The 19924-nt window shown below is 36.1% G+C and overlaps 1 protein-coding gene across 4 annotated transcripts in view; it reads right to left on the reverse strand.

Annotated features, from left to right (window-relative positions):
- The window catches only part of PRUNE2 (prune homolog 2 with BCH domain), a 124494-nt gene that overhangs the window by 73212 nt on the left and 31358 nt on the right, over positions 1-19924 (reverse strand). For all 4 annotated transcript variants that reach the window (XM_058166501.1, XM_058166500.1, XM_058166499.1 and 1 more), the window contains exons 2-5: positions 13015-13119; positions 10973-11175; positions 8913-9064; positions 368-520 (exon numbers count right to left, since the gene is read on the reverse strand). In XM_058166501.1, coding sequence (XP_058022484.1) covers positions 368-520; positions 8913-9064; positions 10973-11175; positions 13015-13119 — 613 coding nt within the window. The remainder of the gene's footprint in view (positions 1-367; positions 521-8912; positions 9065-10972; positions 11176-13014; positions 13120-19924) is intronic.

Raw genomic sequence — 19924 nt, forward strand, 5'->3', positions numbered from 1 at the left:
AATATATGATATACTGTATATCTATATCAATGCCAACTTCCAGATATTCTCCCAAATTATTATCTTCTGGCTCATATATAAGTAGAAAGATTTTGATACAATAAAAGAACATACACTCTTTTCGAAGCATTTTCAGAATTGCTGGTTCAAAATGACTGGTACTGAGCCAATATAAAATAAGCCAAATATATGGAGACATATTGCATAAGAAGTGTTGTTTAGATTAGAGCCAACATTCAGACTAGGAACTAAACCAGAAATTACTACTCATTATTCTAATAAATTTAAGAGTCCGGCAGACATTTAATGAGAAAGTATCGGACAGCTCAAATAAAGAATAAAGGGAAAAATTAAAGCAATGGTGTACCATCGGCATGCAGCTGTGCCTCCTGAAGGAAGGTGATGATATCTTTTCGGGTTGAAAGTTCTGGGAATTTCTCCTCCAAACATGAAAGAACTTCTTCCTGTTCTCCAGGAATCTTAAGGACATCTTGATCCATGACTTTTGAGAGAATGCTCCCTGAAGGGTGTTTTTTTTTAAAGAAATTAGTTCACTAAAAAAAGACAACTATTACAATTAACTTATTAAATAAAGTAAATAATTATTAAATAAATAGCTATTTATCCTTTCTTTTCATTCTTTATTATTTCTAGTAGTTTCTGTCACATTTGTTCACGTTCAATGATTATCTTTTTAATATACTTGTTCCTACAAACTATCTTCTTACCACAAAAAAATCATCCTTTGCTTTTAATCTGGAAAAATGTATTTTCAGAGCCACAGTCCAGGGAATACAGGTAGTCCTTGACTTTACGACCACAACTGAGCCCAACATCTCTGCTGCTAAGTGAGACAGTTAAGTGAGTTTTGCCCCATTTTACCACCTTTCTTGCCACAGTTGTTAAGTGAATCACTGAAGTTGTTAAGTTAGTAACACAGTTGTTAGGTGAATCTGGCTTTCCCATGGACTGTGCTTGTCAGGAAATTGCAAAATGGGATCACATTAGTAGTGGGATTCAAATCACGTTGCTACCGTTTTGGTCGTGGGTGCGCGTGTGATCGCACATGCGCATAACACTTCTGCGCATGCGCAGAGACGTCCGGACAGGTGGGCAGAGCCTCCTGCCGCTGCTGCTACCGGTTCACCCAAACCAGGGCGAACCGGTAGCAACCCACCACTGGATCACATGATCCCAGGACACTGCAACCATCATAAATACAGCACAACCAGTTGCCAAGCATCTGAATTTTGATCATGTGACCATAGGGATGCTGCAACACTTGTATGAAAAAACGGTCATAAGTAACTTTTTTCAGTGCTGTTGTAACTTTGAACGGTCACTAAATGAATGGTTGTAATTAATACTACAATTAGTTTTATGTGAGCCTAGTAATTTAGAAGTTTTCCCTCAAGCAGAAATGTCTGTATGCTGCTTGTTAAGCTATGAGACAAACTATTGCCTAATTTAAAAATATATTTAGTAATATAAAAGTATCTATACATGCCTAAAAGGGATTGCTTGATAATATTATAGTATCAGTTCTGGGCTATGCAGGAAATAAAGGGGGGGGGGAAATCCTTAAGGATACCTAATAATTAACCTTCCTTCTAAGTGAACTAAGAGTTTTTCCCAAAGCGTAATTTCCCCATCTACTGTGTAATGTTATTAAAATAATTTGGGCAAATAAGAATACAGCAATGTATATTAATGGATGACATTAAAAAGCCAAGGGAAGTTTTTGAAGGTTAAATACCTGCATTTATGTATTATTTATTTATTAAATTTGTTGGCTGTTCAGCTCCAAAATGTCTCTAAATGGATTAACCTTTGAACTTCTAAGAGCTTCTGCATATTAATTGTTTCAGGTTTTCCACAATACCATCACAAAAGGCAGACTTTTCACCCATAAGAATATTTATTACAGATCAGACTATTTTGCTACCTAGTTTCATATCTCCAGGCAGCAATTTTCCTGATAAAACTAACTAACTTACTTACTTACTTTCCTTCCTTCCTTCTTTCTTTCTTTCTTCACATTTCTGTAATGCACACCTCACTTAAGTGACTCTTTTTTCATCATTCACTATTTACCTGTTTTAACTTACAGAGCTTTTGTACTTTGCACATGTTTGAAAAAAATACATCTTCTTAATACTCTCATGTTACACAATGGATACATGTATCTGCATTAGTGTATCATGATTGAATGAATGGACGAACTAGGAATTGTTTACATCCATGATCAGTCCTGTAGTGAAGAACCAAAATTAACCATCCCTCATCCCTGTTTAAAACAACTGCTATTTTCCATACATATTGTTGGGAGAAACCAACAATACTGTACAAAAAAGTAATTTGTAAACTATATAAAGATTCAAAATGGCAGAAGGCCATACTTTTGCTATAGCCAAGAACAATTTTTAGGCAGTTTTAAGGTTGAATTCTTTTCAATCCATTATCCACCTACTCCCAGCAAACTAATAGTATATATAATACTATAATAATATAGCTCTGCCTCTGTCAATGACTTTTTTTGTAAAAATAGTAGAATCTCAAGTATAGATGTCCCATGTCATATCTAGTTTGATTTTTCAGGCAACACTACTTGAACACCAGCTCATAATTATGGATATTGTTCGTAGATGTGTATCCTTTCTCTTGACAGGGTTGTACCACAAAATTGAGCATATATGAAGGCTATACAACTAGTCATCAACTTATCACAGTTTATTTACTGAAAAAAGTGACTTATGACAGTTTTTCACACTTATGACCGTTGCAACATCCCCATGGTCATATGACCAAAATTCAGACACTTGGCAACTGACTCATATTTATAATGGTTGCAGTATCCCAGGATCATGTAATCACCTTTTGCAATCTTATAACAAGCAAAGTCAATGGAAAACCCAGATTCACTTAATAGCCATGTTACTAACTTAACAACTGCAGTCATTCACTTAACAATTGCGGCAAGAACAGTCATAAAATGGAGTTGCAAAGTTCACAATTACTGTCTCACTTAGCAACAGATATTCCGGGCTCAATTGTGGTCATAAGTCTCAATTACAGCGCCCTCCAGATATTTTGCGACTACAGTTCCCTACCTCAACAGGTTTGGAGGACACCCAAGTTGGAGAATACCTTGTAAGAAATAAATGCCATTTGAAGCATTTCCATAATCATTAGAAATAAATGCAGGTCGCAGAAAATTGTAAGTACTCCAAAAAGAAAACCACGATCAACACCATTAGAAATTGTACCTTCTGAGGTTACCAAATTATAAAATGTAGCTGAACACTAAATTGGTTGCAGTACTTTAGTTTTGCTGTGTCTTTAATATGTACAATATTGCCCAAATTTTTGAATGATGCAATAGTGGTTATAAATAAGGATGATTTCATATCAACTGGTCTCTAAGTGATTACAAATATAAAGAAGTTTGAGATTCTGTGGTTATCATTGTTTATGAATGCATATTGATGCCCCAGATTGCTTTAGAAGCTTAAACTAGCTTACAAATCAAAAGGCCTAAATTAGCCCTCTACTGGATAATGTTTTTAGAAATGTTCTAAGAAAAAAGAAAAAGTACATAATATCAAATAGTTTAACCTATCAGATCCAAATTGCAAAGTAAAACAACCAAGGCTCATTACTTTAGAATTAAAGCTGGCAAAAGTATGTGCGCTGATTTGTGAGCTTAATTGTACATAAAAAAGAAGATAAAGAAGACTGTGCTTCAATATAGCCGTGGTGGTACCATGATTTAATTAATTTATTGCTTGTCAACACAATGTAATTATGTAATTGATAGTGAATTGACCAATAATTGCACACCAGCTTTTGCTAAGTCAATTTAGAATATCGGTTAAGATGAGACATAAATTCTTGGGCTAGGTAACTTATGGCTGGATATTTGCTGTTCCATCAGGCAGCAGAGAGGAACACAAAGAAGAGTCCAAATTTCCTTATTCTACTTCTTTCTTACTTAGCGAGCCAGATGGTTGCCGTAATGCTGTCTTCTACCACTCTCCCTTTCCAGCCCAAATCCTTCATGGGGATTTAGAGAAAGATATTTAAGTCAGGAAAGGCAGAAGGGAAGCCCATAATTGTCATAGTGGGAAAGTATTGTTATTAGCCAGCAAACAAGGAAGGTAGGAGTGAGTTGAGCAGGAGATGGAAAGTGCTTTAGGCAAGGTAGGTTCTCCTACCTCCAGCAGAAATAAAAGAAGAACAGAAATTAGAGTCTAATGGATTTTTCTTTTATAAAACTAAACATTCCTAATTAATTCCTAATTTGATCCCATGGGATAAAATAATGTAGCTTTTTAAAAAAAAAATACTTATTAAAAATAGAAATGTATATTGTATGTGACTCATAATTGCATTTGTAACTGTAAGTCTTTTGCTGTGTAATTGTTCCACTACAAGCAAAGTGCAGGAAGAGGGACAACTATTACTGCCTACCATGTGAGCACAATGTAGATTGAATACAATTATGTACAGTATTTCAAATCTCAATAATAGGCGCTAACAGCCTAATCTGCCATCACATAGTCGTCCCCCAAAAAAGTGTGTTTAAAATTCAAGAACATTAGGAAAAATGTAACTGCATTAGTCACACAAAGGAGCCCTCTAAGGGCTCTCACAGCTAGAGACTAACAAAAATATAGATGGAACCTGTTTGATCACATCCACCAAATTGCACTAACCCAAGTTCAATGTCCTAGAACAACTTATATAAGCCCAAAAGCAATAGTTGAAATACATCAACCTCTCCTGGTTTTGTTTTGTTTTTAAAGATCAGGACTGAGTGGCTCTGGATTTTGGGGCCTTCTGTTCCTGGGACAATGTCATCTTTGATTTTGGATGGGATTGCACTGCCCCGTATAGTCCTGTGCAACTTGGGAGTTCTTCTCAACTCAGGAGTCCTGCTCAAAGAGCAGGTAGCAGTCATGCCAGGGAGGGTTTGCACAGCTTTGTCTAGCATCAGTTGTGTCCGCTCTGTTCCTAGATTGGGAGACTTTGCTCACAATGACTCATAGCCTGGTCATCTTCCAGAGTGTGAGCGGGGACTATTGTAACACTCTCTACACGTGTCTGCCCTTGAAAAGTATCCAGAAGCTTCAGCTAGAATGGCACACATTACATTCCTGCTCCACAACTTGCATTAAATGGCTAATTTATTTCTGGGTTCAATTCAAAGTCCTGGTTTTGATCTTTATAGCTCTTCATCACCTGGACCAGGTTATTTGAGGGACTGCCCCTTCCAAATTACATCTGCCCATCCCATCAAATCCGACAGAAGGGGTATGCTGCAGATGCCGTCTGATAAAGAGCTACATCTGATGGAACCCCAGAGATAGACTTTTCTGCAAAGTCTTATGCAAGTCTTATGTTTCAGTCTGGATCCATTCCTTTTAATTTTTCACACCCTTGAAGACTTGGCTAGATCATCAGGCTTGGGGGCACCAAGATCATTCTCCAGATGACTCAATACTTGCCTTTTTTAATTGTAATATTAAATTTTGATTGGGTTTTTTTTATATTAGTATTTTTTTAGAATTATTGTAAACCACTCAGAGTCACATTTTGTTAGAAGGGTAGTTATGCAAATATGAATTAATTAATAATTAATTAAGTATGTAAGTAAAATTCCACCATAATCTTGGAATGTTGGTTCCTTGCAGACTATACTATCAGCATGCCAGGCGAATTTGCAGAGCAATTCTAGTTATTAATGTCTTTATAACACAGCAAAACAGAAAATATACTTGTTTTTATTTCATGTTCCCAAAATACTAAAAATCTTAAATTCTTTTTTTTTTTTAACTTTGGTGTCCACGTTCTGTTTTTGCTTTCTAAGGAATGACTTCCACACATTTTTCTTTAACAATTCCATGACTCACAGATGTGTTCTTTAAGCCATCTCTCACTTGACCATTTTGTTTTTTTATAACCATATAAAAAAGTTAAAAACCTTTTGAATCCGTTTCGCATTTTTAAGATGCAGGTTGTTTTCCCAAACTCCTTAAAAACATATTTTAAACACATATAGTCAATACAAGCTGCTTAAAAAATAACACAATCTCTTTCATATTATTTAACAACTGGATGTCATTTTTGTTCTATAGTTTATTTGTACTGTAATATTTTCCTTACTTAAATTTGTTTTATTTATGTTACAATCTGTGTACCTTGTGGCATCCTTTATGCCCTTATATAAACAAACAGAAGAGAATGCAATGGCTCAAGATACTTGACAATCAGTAACCAAATTATATCCTTGACAGCTGGCTGCAGCCAAAAATGTAATGATTCAGCAATTTAATGGGTCTTGAGTTTGGCAAGAGTTCCCTACTAGCTACCTCTAGGGAAATAAGATGATACAGGTTCAGGTCTCCGGCAGGTTTTCTAATTGTTTGCTTCTGGCATAAATCCAAAACTGGAGCAGAGCTCAAGTAACAGCAGAGCCTGTCTTGAAGTACAGTGAATCTTGAGGCAGTTTTGCTCAAGTCTATTGGGAAGAATTAATTTATTTTGTAGAATGGAGAATTGGCAAGAGTGCCAGTGAAAAGCAGAGTTTTAAAAATACTTTAAATATGAAACTTAACTCACATAATAATTACCTCTGCAACTAATGTATTGAATTATTTTCTTAGTTTACAGCATTGCTTGTGTTAATGGCAGGCAAGCCCCATCTCTGCGCTTATTTTTCTGAATCATACTGATTCATATATTTGTTTTTGTGAAGACAAATTGTGCAGGCAGAGGAAGAATGTCCATTTTTCCTAGGTCTGTTCATTCATTTAATTACATGACTTCCTGTATCTGCTGCAGCTTCAGTACTGCTCTTCTTCCCTGCCACAGCTGGTTCAATTTCTTAAAATGATTTAGCCCAATAGTAATCTACAGTGAATGTAATTATGCTATTCTCTGTAACAAATCAAATTTAGCAACTCCTGTACAAATTATTTTCAAAATGAAGGCAAAGTTTCCAGAGTTAAACAATTCCTTGGCTCCAGTGGTGAAATCCAATTTTTTTTTACTGCGGGCGTGGCTGGCTGGGTATGGTGTGGCTTGGTGGGCGTAGCAGGGGAAGGATATTGCAAAATCCCCATTCCCTCCCCACTCCTGGGGGAAGAATATTGCAAAATCTCCATTCCCACCCCACTCTGGGGCCAGACAGAGGTGGTATTTGCCAGTTCTCCAAACTACTCAAAATTTCTGCTACCGGTTCTCCAGAACCTGTCAGAACCTCCTGGATTTCACCCCTGCTTGGCTTCCTTTTTACCTTCTGTGTCTCTAATTTTCTACAGAAAAAGCATCTTGCAGGGCTGGTAAAATTATGGCAAATATTATGACTATATTCTTAGTCCTTCTGTGTTTGTTTTTCAGTAATGTTCTTCTCACACTTCTTTTTTAAAAGCTAAGTTTTTCAAATTAAAAAAACCCCACACACAATTAGATAGAATACATAAATAGAATAGCCCAAAACACACATTCTGCAGAGGTTTTCAAACTTGGCAGCTTTAAGACTTGTGGACTTCAACTCCCAGAATTCTCCAGCCAGCTATGCCAAGTTTGAAGACCTCTGTGTTACAGAGAAATTCCCTGAAGATGGGCTCTAAAATGAGTCCCAAAAGTTCAGAAGACTAAACCTCTGATCTCGTGACTGACTCAGATAGGATCCTGCAACAGTATCCTGGAACATGTTATATTAGCCTTCATTTGCTAAGTATTTACTTAATCTTCTCTATGCTTCTAAAACTAATTATTATTTTACTTGTTACAGAAATGGCCAAACATTATCTTCCTCGTGTACTGATTTATTTTTTTCCACTTATGTAATCTGTATGTCTGTTGGACACATACATCATTACCACGCTAATATCCCCCTCCTATTCTATCTGAATTGAGAACACTATTCATAGACAATAATATCATAAGTAGCATGGAGGAAATGTTTAATTTGTAATCTTGGGTGGGAAGAATAGAATGGGCAACAGTTTACATCATCCTTCCAAAATTGGAATGGTTTCACCAAACTCCTTAACTTTGGTTATTTTAACCTTCAAAAAATGCTTTGATTATTTAATCCATAAAAGGAGAAAGCTAACATAACGAAAACAATCCAATGGTTAATTGAAGTATAATGGTGCATCACCACAGGTTGCCAAAATGGAATGGCAGACAAATTTAGACAATATATCTATTCCAAGGCATCGTGGGTATAGTTCTTGACTAACAACTCATTTGTTACAAGAGCACTGAATCTTACACTTACACTTACAATCACTGCAGCATCTCCATGGTCATGCGTTCAAAAATCCAGGCACTTGGCAACTGGCATGTATTTATGAGTTATGTGATCATCACTTTTGACTTTCCCAGCCAGCTTCCATCAAGCAAGCTCAATGGGGGCAACTGGATTTACTTAATGATGGTATGATTCACTTAACAACTGCAGTGATTTGCTTAACAACCACAGCAAAAAAGATCATAAAATTGGGCACTTAACAACTGCCTTGCTTACCAATGGAAATTCTGGTTCCGACTGCAGTCGTAGGTTTAGGACAATCTACATTTAGGACATTACTTATGGCATTATTTCCTTAATCCCACATATATAAAAAATAGGGGTATATGAGATATACTTTGGTTCTTTCATGCGGCTGCCTTCACATAACACTGGTATCTAACAATACAACAAACATTCCAGCCATACCTACTTATAATATTCTGCATAATATGTAACAAACTGTTCTCATTCTGCTTGTCTCTTGCAGCTTCCTGTGGTTTTTAAAAGGATTGTTAACCAAAGAATGGATCACAGTCTCACTGCATGAGTGGATGCAGAAATACTCCATTAAACTTTTCAGTGTTTAATATAAAGACCAACCTCTCACCTCTGAGAAGATGAGCCAGTTGCTGAGTGATTAACTCTGGTGCCTTTCGGAGAAGTTCTTTTGCTACAAGACAGGAAGCAGATTCTAACAACTCATTCTGCTCTTTGGGGATGATGACTTTGACAACAGCGGATTCTAAATTTTTATCTTCGCTATAAAAGAAAAATGTTAAAAGTTGCTCATTATTTCATTTGTGTATTTCGTTTGTGTAGAACTCAGAGTTTTCCAGTTTCTAGTCTGGTATTTTAACCACCATACAAACTGGCTCTTAATATAACATTGGATTTAACATCATCATCATCATTCTAGCCATTGTCTGTCCACTGCAGGATGAAGGCATCTTCTGTGTGCTTCTAAATCATAAAGTCTTGAGCTTTCCTTTGCCAGTTGGGCCTCAATACTTACTGATGTCTTTGCTCCATCTTGTTTTCAATCTCTTTTGTGGACACTTTTTATGAAGTGGAAATTTAATCTAAATATACAGTAGTTAAGTAATATTGCTTTTAGAAATAAGAAATGAATCTACTGTGATATGTTAATAATTCCTTTATATTATCCCTTGGGCATATGAAACCAATAGTAGCCAACAGCATGGAAAGAACACCATAAATTTATTTGGCTGCTTCCATCTTCATGATATTGTATGCGCTAACAATATTCCCCAGCCAAGTTGTGATAGGAATGACTTAAGCATACAAGACTCTTTTTGGATAACATCTGTTTTTCTGTTGAGGAACCTTTACACTGATGAAAAGCAGCTCTGTTAAGACTATAACAATTATAAGCTATGCGACATTGCTGAGAAGGGGAACATTTTTGAAGGGTGTTTTGAATTTCTGCTTTGCACAGAATCAACCCCTGAATGCTAATGATGGCACATAAATACATCTTGCAACTAGGAGCTGTAAAGACATTACAACATAGTATGTGTTTCACAAGAAATTTCACTCACACACACTCTCTCTTCAGTACTCCAAGAATATATTTACACTAGCATGTTGATTTGGAGAGGTAAGAGTTTCCAAAATTTTCCAAGATTACTCCAGTCCTATTTTTTCCACCAAGTTGATGAACTACAACTTCCAACATTTTTCACCACCTGTCATTTGGATGGGATTGTTGGGAGTTTTAGTTTGCAGCACTTGAAGAACATATATTCATTACCCGTATATAAAATAACTGTAGCACAAGAGTTTCTTGTGATGAAATTCCTGTCCCCTTCTAGAAGCAGTTCTCCCCTTTTCTAGTAGTACAAATTTGAAAGAATGAATTTCAGAACTGAGATAGTAGAGAAAAGACAGGATGGATAGTCTGTCCCTCTCTTCTCTTCCAGCCATGGAAAAATTGGGAGGGAATAGTGTGGAAGATGAGGCAAAATCCTGTCTACATCAATCATGCAAAGAATATTCTGTTACAAATTAGTATACTTTTTGTGTGAAAACTGAGTAAAACCTGGAGGGGATTCCAGGTTCAGATAAGTTGTTTTTTTTAAAAAACCTACAGTAGGAAAGAAAAATATTGAACTCTGCTTCTACAGTTAATCTCAGTCTTACTACTCATTTTTATGAACCTGGCATTTAACATAGCTTACACACCTAATTCTAACTGAAATGTCACGCCTCACTTAAAGATATATTTTAATATATTCCTTAAACAGAGGCAGGACTCTACAGATAGAGATAAGTGAATAAGGCTTGAGTAAATTATGTTCAACTCCAAATACGAATAGCCTAAATGTATGTAGTAAATGATTGTTGTGAGTGTTGTGTTCCCTAACATTTCATTATCCTTTTAATACTATAAAACTTTATGAATATCAGTGTCATTGTATGATGCAAAAGCTTCAAAATAAAGTAACCAGTAATTTATCCAAGAATAAGGTAAACTACCAGGAAAGAGGATTTCTAGAAGTAGCTATACGTGAATCTGTCTATGGAGATTCTCTGTCATCTAAGTGATACATCCAGGTTGTTTGAAAAAGTACCTTTGAGATGTACATGAATCTGTTCAAGCAGGTTTGCTAGCAATAATAATGATGAATAAGGAATTCAAGATGATACCTTGTCAATGTACTGCTGTTCACTAGCGTAAGAAGCAATTTCCCTTCGCTGTTCAGTTGATATAAATTGATTTCATCACGGAAGATGTGGAGAGACTCTGGGATATTCAGTTCCTCCAAAATAAATCTAGTTTCTGGGTGGTAGCAGATTTCTCTTCTTGATATATTCAGTACTGGCAAGCATACGATGTTAGATGGACTGACCTACATCAAGAGAATTCCTGGAAATTAGAAAGCACTCCAATAGTGAGGATAACAATTTCATTATGAATTGACACTACACCCTGGATCAAGTTTGCACTTCTATAAAAAAAAGTTTGATTCAGGGGTGAAATCTAAAAATTTTCCCTACCGGTTCTGTGGGCATGGCTTAGTTGGTGGGTGTGGCTTGGTGGTCAGATGACTGGGTGGGGTGGCCAATAACAATAAATAATAATAAAATAATAAACAAAGTATAAAAAATAATAAGAGGTACCAAAAACCAACTTTCACACTCTACACACACACAACACAACTGACTCACAATGTAAAAGCAGCTGCCCTTCACACTTCACACAGCCATAAAAAGCTCAAAAACCAACTTTCACACTTTACACAGACAAAACACAACACAACTGACACACACACACACACACACACACAAAATGCCACATACAGCTTTGTGAGATTGTGTGTGTTTGTGTAGTTAGAGTGAAACACTACAGAAACATACCAAATCTCAGAAAGCTGCACAAATATTTTATTTTATTATTTTATTTATATTTTTAAATCAGGGGACTTCAATTCCCAGAGTTCCTCAGCCAGCAAAGCCAGCCAGCATTAGTAGCTCACTGAGGAAATAGATTAGCTAAGCAATTGATTCTGTCTGGTGCTGAAAGTGAAACTGCTTTCGGGCTGGGAAAAAAGCCATGCGTTCGATCAGTAATCAGGTAAGTGCCTTAGAATCTCTACTCTTACTTGTAGAAAACATGTTTTTTAAGGTTCTGCTGATGAAGAACTCAGGTGAGATCTCCAGAGAAGCCTTTAAAATCTCAGCTGAGGGGCGGGATCCTCAAAGGCTTTTTTTTACTTTTAAAGGCATGTTTTCAGCTGAAGAAAAACCTGCTTTTAAAAGTAAAAAACAACAACCCTCTGCTGATATTGTGGCTCAGCAGAGATGGGGGGGGACAGGGCCAGGGATTTTTGCTACCGGTCCTTCAAACCAGCAACTGCCATTGCTACCGGAATGTACGAGCCGGTCTGAACCAGGAGCATTTCGCTCCTGGTTTGATTCCTTAGGAAATTTTTCACTGCAACTTTATAGGTGACATTTTTTTCCAGCCCAGAACAGATGACATGGAATAGATATTATGGAAGCATCTTCATGAATAAAAACAGTATAGATTTATTATGATATATGAATATTAAAGTACCTGGTGTTCATTTTCTGATAAAATCGTATCAATCTAAAGTAACTGAAGATTTTTTTCTCCAACAATAAATACATCACCAGATACTATTTTACTTTAAATGCACAGAATAGACATATCATGGTAACTTATGGTTTATTGTAAACATGATTTATTGGACAAACCCTAGTGGCCTGGTTCATAGATATATCTATGGGCCACACCCAAAAGTCCAAAAGAGATACTATGCCAGTCTGGAAGATCTGTTTTGACAGAGCAAATCTCTTTTCAGTTATATAGTTAATGAAAGGAGTAGTGAGAGAAAATTTGCTTGCATCCACCAAAAATTATGCAGCTCTACTTAGTAGATATGTGTAGGTAAGCAAAACAAATCTCCATGCAACAAATATTTAAAGTATAAAAACAGTTTATAAGGAAAACTATATAGGCTAGTTAGATCCCAGAATAGAATTCTAGATTTATATATGTAAAATATTTTTGGAAAATTGTGCTATAGTTATTAGACAAACATCAGAAATTAAAGCCTTGCAATGGTTCACGGTCATTAAATCACTTTTGCTATGATATAAGTGATTAATATTTATATGATAATGGAGTTACAATGATTGAAACATAATGACATAAAAATATTTACCTTTTCAAGATAGTAAGCATAAGCTAAAGCAGAAATAAGTGAATCCAAATCACAGGATTTCTTTCCAAGGACTACATGTACTTTATCCAAATGTTTATTGCGACTCTAAAACAAAAATCAATTTTTAAGTGGTTAAGGAATGCAGGCATATGTTATATCTTGAAACAGCAAAAAAGCCCACCCATTTATTGGATAGTAGCAGGCCATCCTTGATGCTTGGTACATATGAGACTAGAAATAATATAACAAAGGTGGAAGCCCAGCTCAAATGTTAGAGAAACCATAGTTTTATCAATGTGAACAAGCAAAAAAATCTTTATTACAATCACAGAGCAGCACAGATCAAGCAAAAATAATCTAAGCCATTCCTAATATCCTCTCTCTTCTTTTTTATGTCAGGGACTTGTCATGTCTGTTTCTAGTTCTAAACAGACTGTAATTTCTTATTATAGTGGTACCTTGTTACTCATTATTAACTGGTTCTGGGAGGTGCGATGAATACCAAAACCGATGGGTACCAAACACATTTTACCATAAGGAATAATATGGTGAGTCACAAGGCAGCCGACACTGACAGGTTTTAGCTTGTGCATTGAGAATCAACAAACAATGAGCACCAGGACAAAATTTTAATCTCAAAATGCATTGAGTACCAAATTATGAGTTTCGAAGCAGTTAAGTACCAAGGTACCACTGTATCCCCATGCACAGGCTGCCATGCTTTGTTAAATATCTAGCTATTGGTGAGATGAGGATCAGGGGTCAACTACCCACATAAAATAAAGTAGATCAGTACAAATTGAGAATGTACAGTGGGCACAAAATATGGTCAGTTCTATAAGGGATGGTCAATAAATATATGAAACATTAATCCTGACTGGTTGGCTGGAACACAGGAATATACCAGGTATTTTAATTTTTGTTATCTGAATTTCTTATTTCTTTCCAATATTCCTTATTTTGGGATAAATGCTTTTTAATATTCCATGTCCAGAATTTTGTTTAATTACCATAGCCTTTATTCCAATGCTTTCTATTTCTTAAATTATTTATATTTTTATTCATTATCAAACTCTTCAATAACTTCTTCTGGATGTGGAGTGAGAGAAAAATAAGTGCTGCTCCTGATTTTAAATATGCCTAGGTACTTACTATTGCGAGATACTACTCCGTCTGATTATACCCACACCCATAAATTAATGTTACTTGGTAAATATGTGATTTAAATGAATTAAGCTAAGAAGAAGTCCTTGTGGACAGGCCAAATCATAAAACATTACAACAGATGGAGAAAGTTTGCCTTGAAGCAAACTAAACAGATTCAGAAGAAAACATTAAATATAACGATTAATGGTGCAAGACATAGTGGAGATGTTGAAAGAACTACTGTAATGTGTGTTTAAAAAAAAAAGCACATCCATTCCTAACTATTTTAAATTCTCTGTAAAACAAGATGAGAAAGAAATCTGTCTGCCCAGATTTCATTTGCAGATTCATGCATACCTTTGTAAAGATATAAAAAATAATTATCAATATCTCATTCTCTATGAAAAAAAAAGTAATATTAGAAATCAGGCTGTTCAAGTACATGATCAAAATATGTTTGTCAAATAATGCAATTGTTAAAAGTGATCAAAGACAAGTGTTGATGAGACATCAAACAATATCATTTTAAAAATTAAGTGTAATTATTCTTTGATTTAACAAAGCAAAATAAAATGTGATGAGAATAATAGAAATGCTGTAATAAATTGATTACACAGTACTTATTTCTGCACACTATCAGCATGTCTGGTTAATAGTTTCTTCCAGAGATATTAAGTATATCTATTGCCAAAATATACCAATGTCTAATAATTCTTTATAACATTTGCCAATAAATTACACAAAATATGATAGCAAGGCAATCCACCATCTCTGTACACTTATATAAAGCAAGAACTAGTTCTTCCATTGTTAGCCATACAGAGGATGCAAAATTACGTTGGCTTAAAAGATTTAGCACTGCTCTTATCTCATCTATTCTGAAATTCTTCACATTAGTATTTACATTCTCAGATTTCTAGAATGGTGAAATTAGTTCAAGTTTTCAAAAATAAAAAATAATTAATCCTTGTAGGATACTTTGTTTTTCAGCAACTTCAACTAAGGAGCATAACTTCTTAAACCATCTGGAGTCACCTCTATGTGAGTTGGGGGAATATACTAATTTATTAAACAAATAAAGGAATAAAATATCTCCTAGAACCCTCCCATTGCTCATACCTAGTTCATACTGAAATGCCTTAGTGTCTGCCATGAGATAAATGGAATACATACCCAAATGAATGCAAAGTGAATATTTACTCATATAAAGGTACGAGTTTTATTAAGATCTAAACAAAAAAAAGTGAAAGTGACTTTTTTATAGCAAAGAGTATTTTCAGTCTTTATACTTACACACACAAAAACCCAGACTGTTATTTATCTTTATCTGATTATAAAACAGAGACATTGCTGCAGTTACTTTATAAATCTTTCATAAACCAAGTAATCAAAACAAGTTTCTGTAATGCGTGCATATTTTCTTTTAACACACCCCACTCAATTCTCTTTTCAGCAGCTAGTAGTAATACCATGTCAACGAGATTCAACATGGAACATGGAACATGGAACAAAAACTCTATTTGTCCAGTTTGTATTTTTCTTCCTCCTCTAAAATTGTGCTCCCTATAATTTCCATTCTATCTTGTTTCCCAACTCAGCGTGCCCGCTGCCTGCCTGCCTGTGTCCAACAGCAAATATTATAAGAAATTTACAATGCCTTTCAAAAATAACAGAGTTGCATGCACTTACATAAAAGTGCATACAATAGAAACAGTACATATTATGTTCTGGAAATGGAAAGTAGTCAGATCAAGGTTCTGGGAAAATCTTAAAAGTGATAGTTCCTCAGGGCTCCTCCCTTGCTGTACATTTCCAGCTGCAGTCAAGCATTGGATGCCTGGGGAGAAATAGCTGTGTAAAAGCAAGGAGAAGAATAGAAGAATTCAAAGATTGGAAAAAATATGTGGAGATTGTTAGTAAAAAAAAAATTAGCCTATGGAAACAGGGAAGTGTGAGGAAAAAAATTGTTTGTTGTTCTATCTTGTCTTTCTTTGATATAAGTGGAAGGGAAGGAGTAATTATTTCAGATTTACAAGCTTGTAGCCTATATCTATAGAGTCCTAGTATTTCTTGCAATGTCTGTTTCCTGATCTGGCTTATCTCAAATTGTTCCTGTTAAATATGGAAATGAGGAGGGAAGCCTGAAGCTAAGGTTTCCCTCTGGTCCATCTGAATAGTGGGAGGACCAGAAGTTTAAATTGATTGGCTCCCTTGATTTGGAGGGAAATGTAAGGGAGCCAAATGGCTGAGCTGTCAGACAGCTCCTCTTTAAAGGGAGCTGCTGAATGGCTCGGTCTTGATCTGTTACTGAACAAGCCTGAAATAAACAAGTTGCCATCGGGTGAATGGGGTATACTCAGAGGTGGATTTCAGCAGTTTCTGACCAGTTCTGGAGAACCAGTAGTAAAAATTCAGACTGGCCATCTATTCTCTGCCTCCCAAGTCCCAGCTGATTGGGAGGAAATGGGGATTTTGCAATAACCTTCCCCTGGATTGGAGAGGGAATGGAGATTTTACAGTATCCTTTCCCTGCCACGCCCACCAAGCCATGACACGCCCACCAAGCCACATCCACAGAACCGGTAGTAAAATATTTTGAAAACCACCCCTGGGTATACTGAATGAGCAAAATGCAAAAGAGAAGGGTCAAAAAGAAATGTGACTTTTGGCAAGTCCCTCAGGGATCATACTCTCACAGTGAGACAGCCTCACCCACTTTAAGCTATTTACTAAATTGTTGTTGGTATATGTACCTACACACATTTTTTTTTATTTCTTGTCTTGGTGTAGTTTTCAGTTGTATGTAGAACTGTAAGACATGATTGATTCTATAGAAGACAGCAAGAAAAGTAATCAATTTACATAGGTAACAGTGGACTGGCTGAATATTTTCTTCCAGCCTTCCTCGGTTAGTTAGTGAGATGTTGCATTCCACACTAGTACCACCTTCTAAAACTTGGAAGAGTTGCCAACTGAAGATAAAACATTCTCATAATGGAAGCAATCACCAAGTGTCAGCTTTTAGAGATAGGCCAAGTAGGCTCTTCTTACACCAAGTAAGGACTGTTCTCTTTCTCACACCTCCTCCTTTCCTTGCTTTAACTGTACTCCTTCAGGTTATCTACACATTCTTCTAAAGCAGACCTACAAAACGCGCGTCAAGCAGTTTTGTGCAGCCTGTAATATTTCTTTTTGAAAACGCAATCAGTCCACTGCTGCTAAATGTCACCATTGCAAAGAATCTGCCGCCATTGTCTAGGCTTTCACAACTACCTCAAGACATGCTGCAAAGCAACTCCAGTGTTTCTAGTTCTCACCAACACCAACACTGCCAGCAACATTGCTGTTGCCTCTCCACTACCCGCTCTGAACAATTGATTGGCATGCCAACTCTTCTTTTGTGGCCAGTAAATATTTTAATGTAGCAGTGTGACCCTTTCCCCTCTATGGATTGTGCTGGCCTGGTGTACATCAAGTCATTGGAGCTGAACCAAATTTTATTGGTAACTGGCTCTTTGGTGTTTTATTTGTTAATGCATTTTGGCTTAAACAAAAACGACTGCTTTGAAGACTTAGAGCAACAAAACCGGCATGGCAAGCAAGTGGCACAGGATGCTTGATTATTAAAATCAACAAACAATCCCTGAATTAACTGGGCCTTCTCCCTGAAATATTAAGCAGAGATATTAATAATTAAAGGACAATTTACATCTTAGGAATTCGATATGTAACCAGTTCATAGCAATTTAATATCTATTTTAGAACAATAAATGTTGGCCAATGGACAGGAAAATCATGTATCAGAATCCACTGTCCTATCTCATTGTTCTGCTGGACCTTTTAGAATAGAATAGAATAGAATTTTATTGGCCAAATTTGATTGGACACACAAGGAATTTGTCTTGGTGCATATGCTCTCAGTGTACATAAAAGAAAAGATACGTTCATCAAGGTACAACATTTACAACACAATTGATGATCAATATATCAATATAAATCATAAGGATTGCCAGCAACAAGTTGTAGTCATACAGTCATAAGTGGAAAGAGATTGGTGATGGGAACTATGAAACGATTAATAGTAGTGCAGATTCAGTAAATAGTCTGACAGTGTTGAGGGAATTATTTGTTTAGCAGAGTGATGGCCTTTGGGAAAAAACTGTTCTTGTGTCTAGTTGTTCTGGTGTGCAGTGCTCTATAGCGTCGTTTTGAGGGTAGGAGTTGAAACAGTTAGAAGCAAACAGTTAGAAGCATCTGTCAGAAGAGAATTTTGATTATTAAATTTTAATCTCCATTTTGGCTCTAAATCTAAATTCTGCCACCTTTCCCCCAACCTCTTTTTCTAAAACTCATCTCTAAAAATGGTACATGAAAGTGAATGTAGTGCTTAGCCCAAAACTGTTTGCTCATCCCAATTCAATGACTACTATGCTCAGTTGCACTAGGGATTGAAATTCTGAATAAAAATAGGATGTAATAGAGCAGCCACAGGAAACAGTAAGAAGATCTTAACTAAGCCGTACGAAGAGAAACTGAAAAATTATGCAAAATCTTGCAGAAAAGTGACCAGAAGGAAATAAAGTGCAATTGATCACACAAGTCAAAAACATGTCTTTTTTTTCTACAGAGAATAAGGCATTGGATAATGTCTTTATTACTGAAGTTGCAGGAAGACAGATCCCAACTGAATGTCAGGAAAAACTTCCCAATAGGAACAGAGGTTTGATTGTAAAAACAATTACAGTAGGATTTGTTCAATTGTCCTGCAGTAGACGTAATCAGAGACTAGACAAATAGCTGTCAGGGATATTTTATTCTGGATTCCTGCTTTGAGCAAGAATTGGATTTGGTAGCCTAAATCCCTCCCAGTTTCATTCTATTTCATTAAAAAAAAGTTGTTCCTTCTTTTTAAAAAATAAGAAGGTTCTAAGTTAATAAGGATAGTTAAAATAAATATTCTTGAAATTAACTGGAAAAATTCCAGTCAGCATTACCACTGGAGAGCATGAAATGAACATCATGAAACCACAGCAAGACAGTAACACAACTACACATTTTGTCTTAAAAATGGGCTGATGATGAAATAGGAAAGATCTACTCTAAAATTGATAATTAATAGATAAAAAGTGGAATACAAAAATGAGGAAGTAATATGTGGTATTTTAGAACTCTATGGTCAGGTTTTGAGCAAGAGGATCATAATGAAAGTTGAAATAGCCTAGATCCGTGATGGCGAACCTATGGCACACATGCCATTGTTGGCCTGCAGCACCCTATCTGTGGGCACATGAGCTGTCGCCCCAGTTCAGCTACACCGTGCCTGCATACACACCCCTTCTGACCAGCTTGTCTTTGGGTCTCTGTCACGCATGTGTAGGGTGTGTGTGTGTGTGTTTGTGCAGGGAGCACGTGTGCATACACAAGGTGGGGTGCATGTGCGGGGCCCATGCACACATTGCATTTTTTTGTTTTGGGCATGTGTCTGCACATGCACATATGCATGCACGCGCTTTGGGAACTCAGTCTGGAAAAGGTTAGCCATCACTGGCCTAGATGTCAGTCAGTAGAACCTTTCACAACATTATACACACACATGTCAACTTTAAAAAGCACTACAATTTTTTCCTAAGAAATCAAGCACATAACTCAGTGGCCATTCTTCTACAAAAATGTTATTAACTTTATTCATAACCTTTCCAACAATCATTGAAGCCTCTGAAAGGCTCTGAATCTAAATATGATAAATTCATATGGAAACCTTTGT

Source organism: Ahaetulla prasina, chromosome 2 (genome assembly GCF_028640845.1).
Source record: "Ahaetulla prasina isolate Xishuangbanna chromosome 2, ASM2864084v1, whole genome shotgun sequence".
Classification (NCBI taxonomy): Eukaryota; Metazoa; Chordata; class Lepidosauria; order Squamata; family Colubridae; genus Ahaetulla; species Ahaetulla prasina.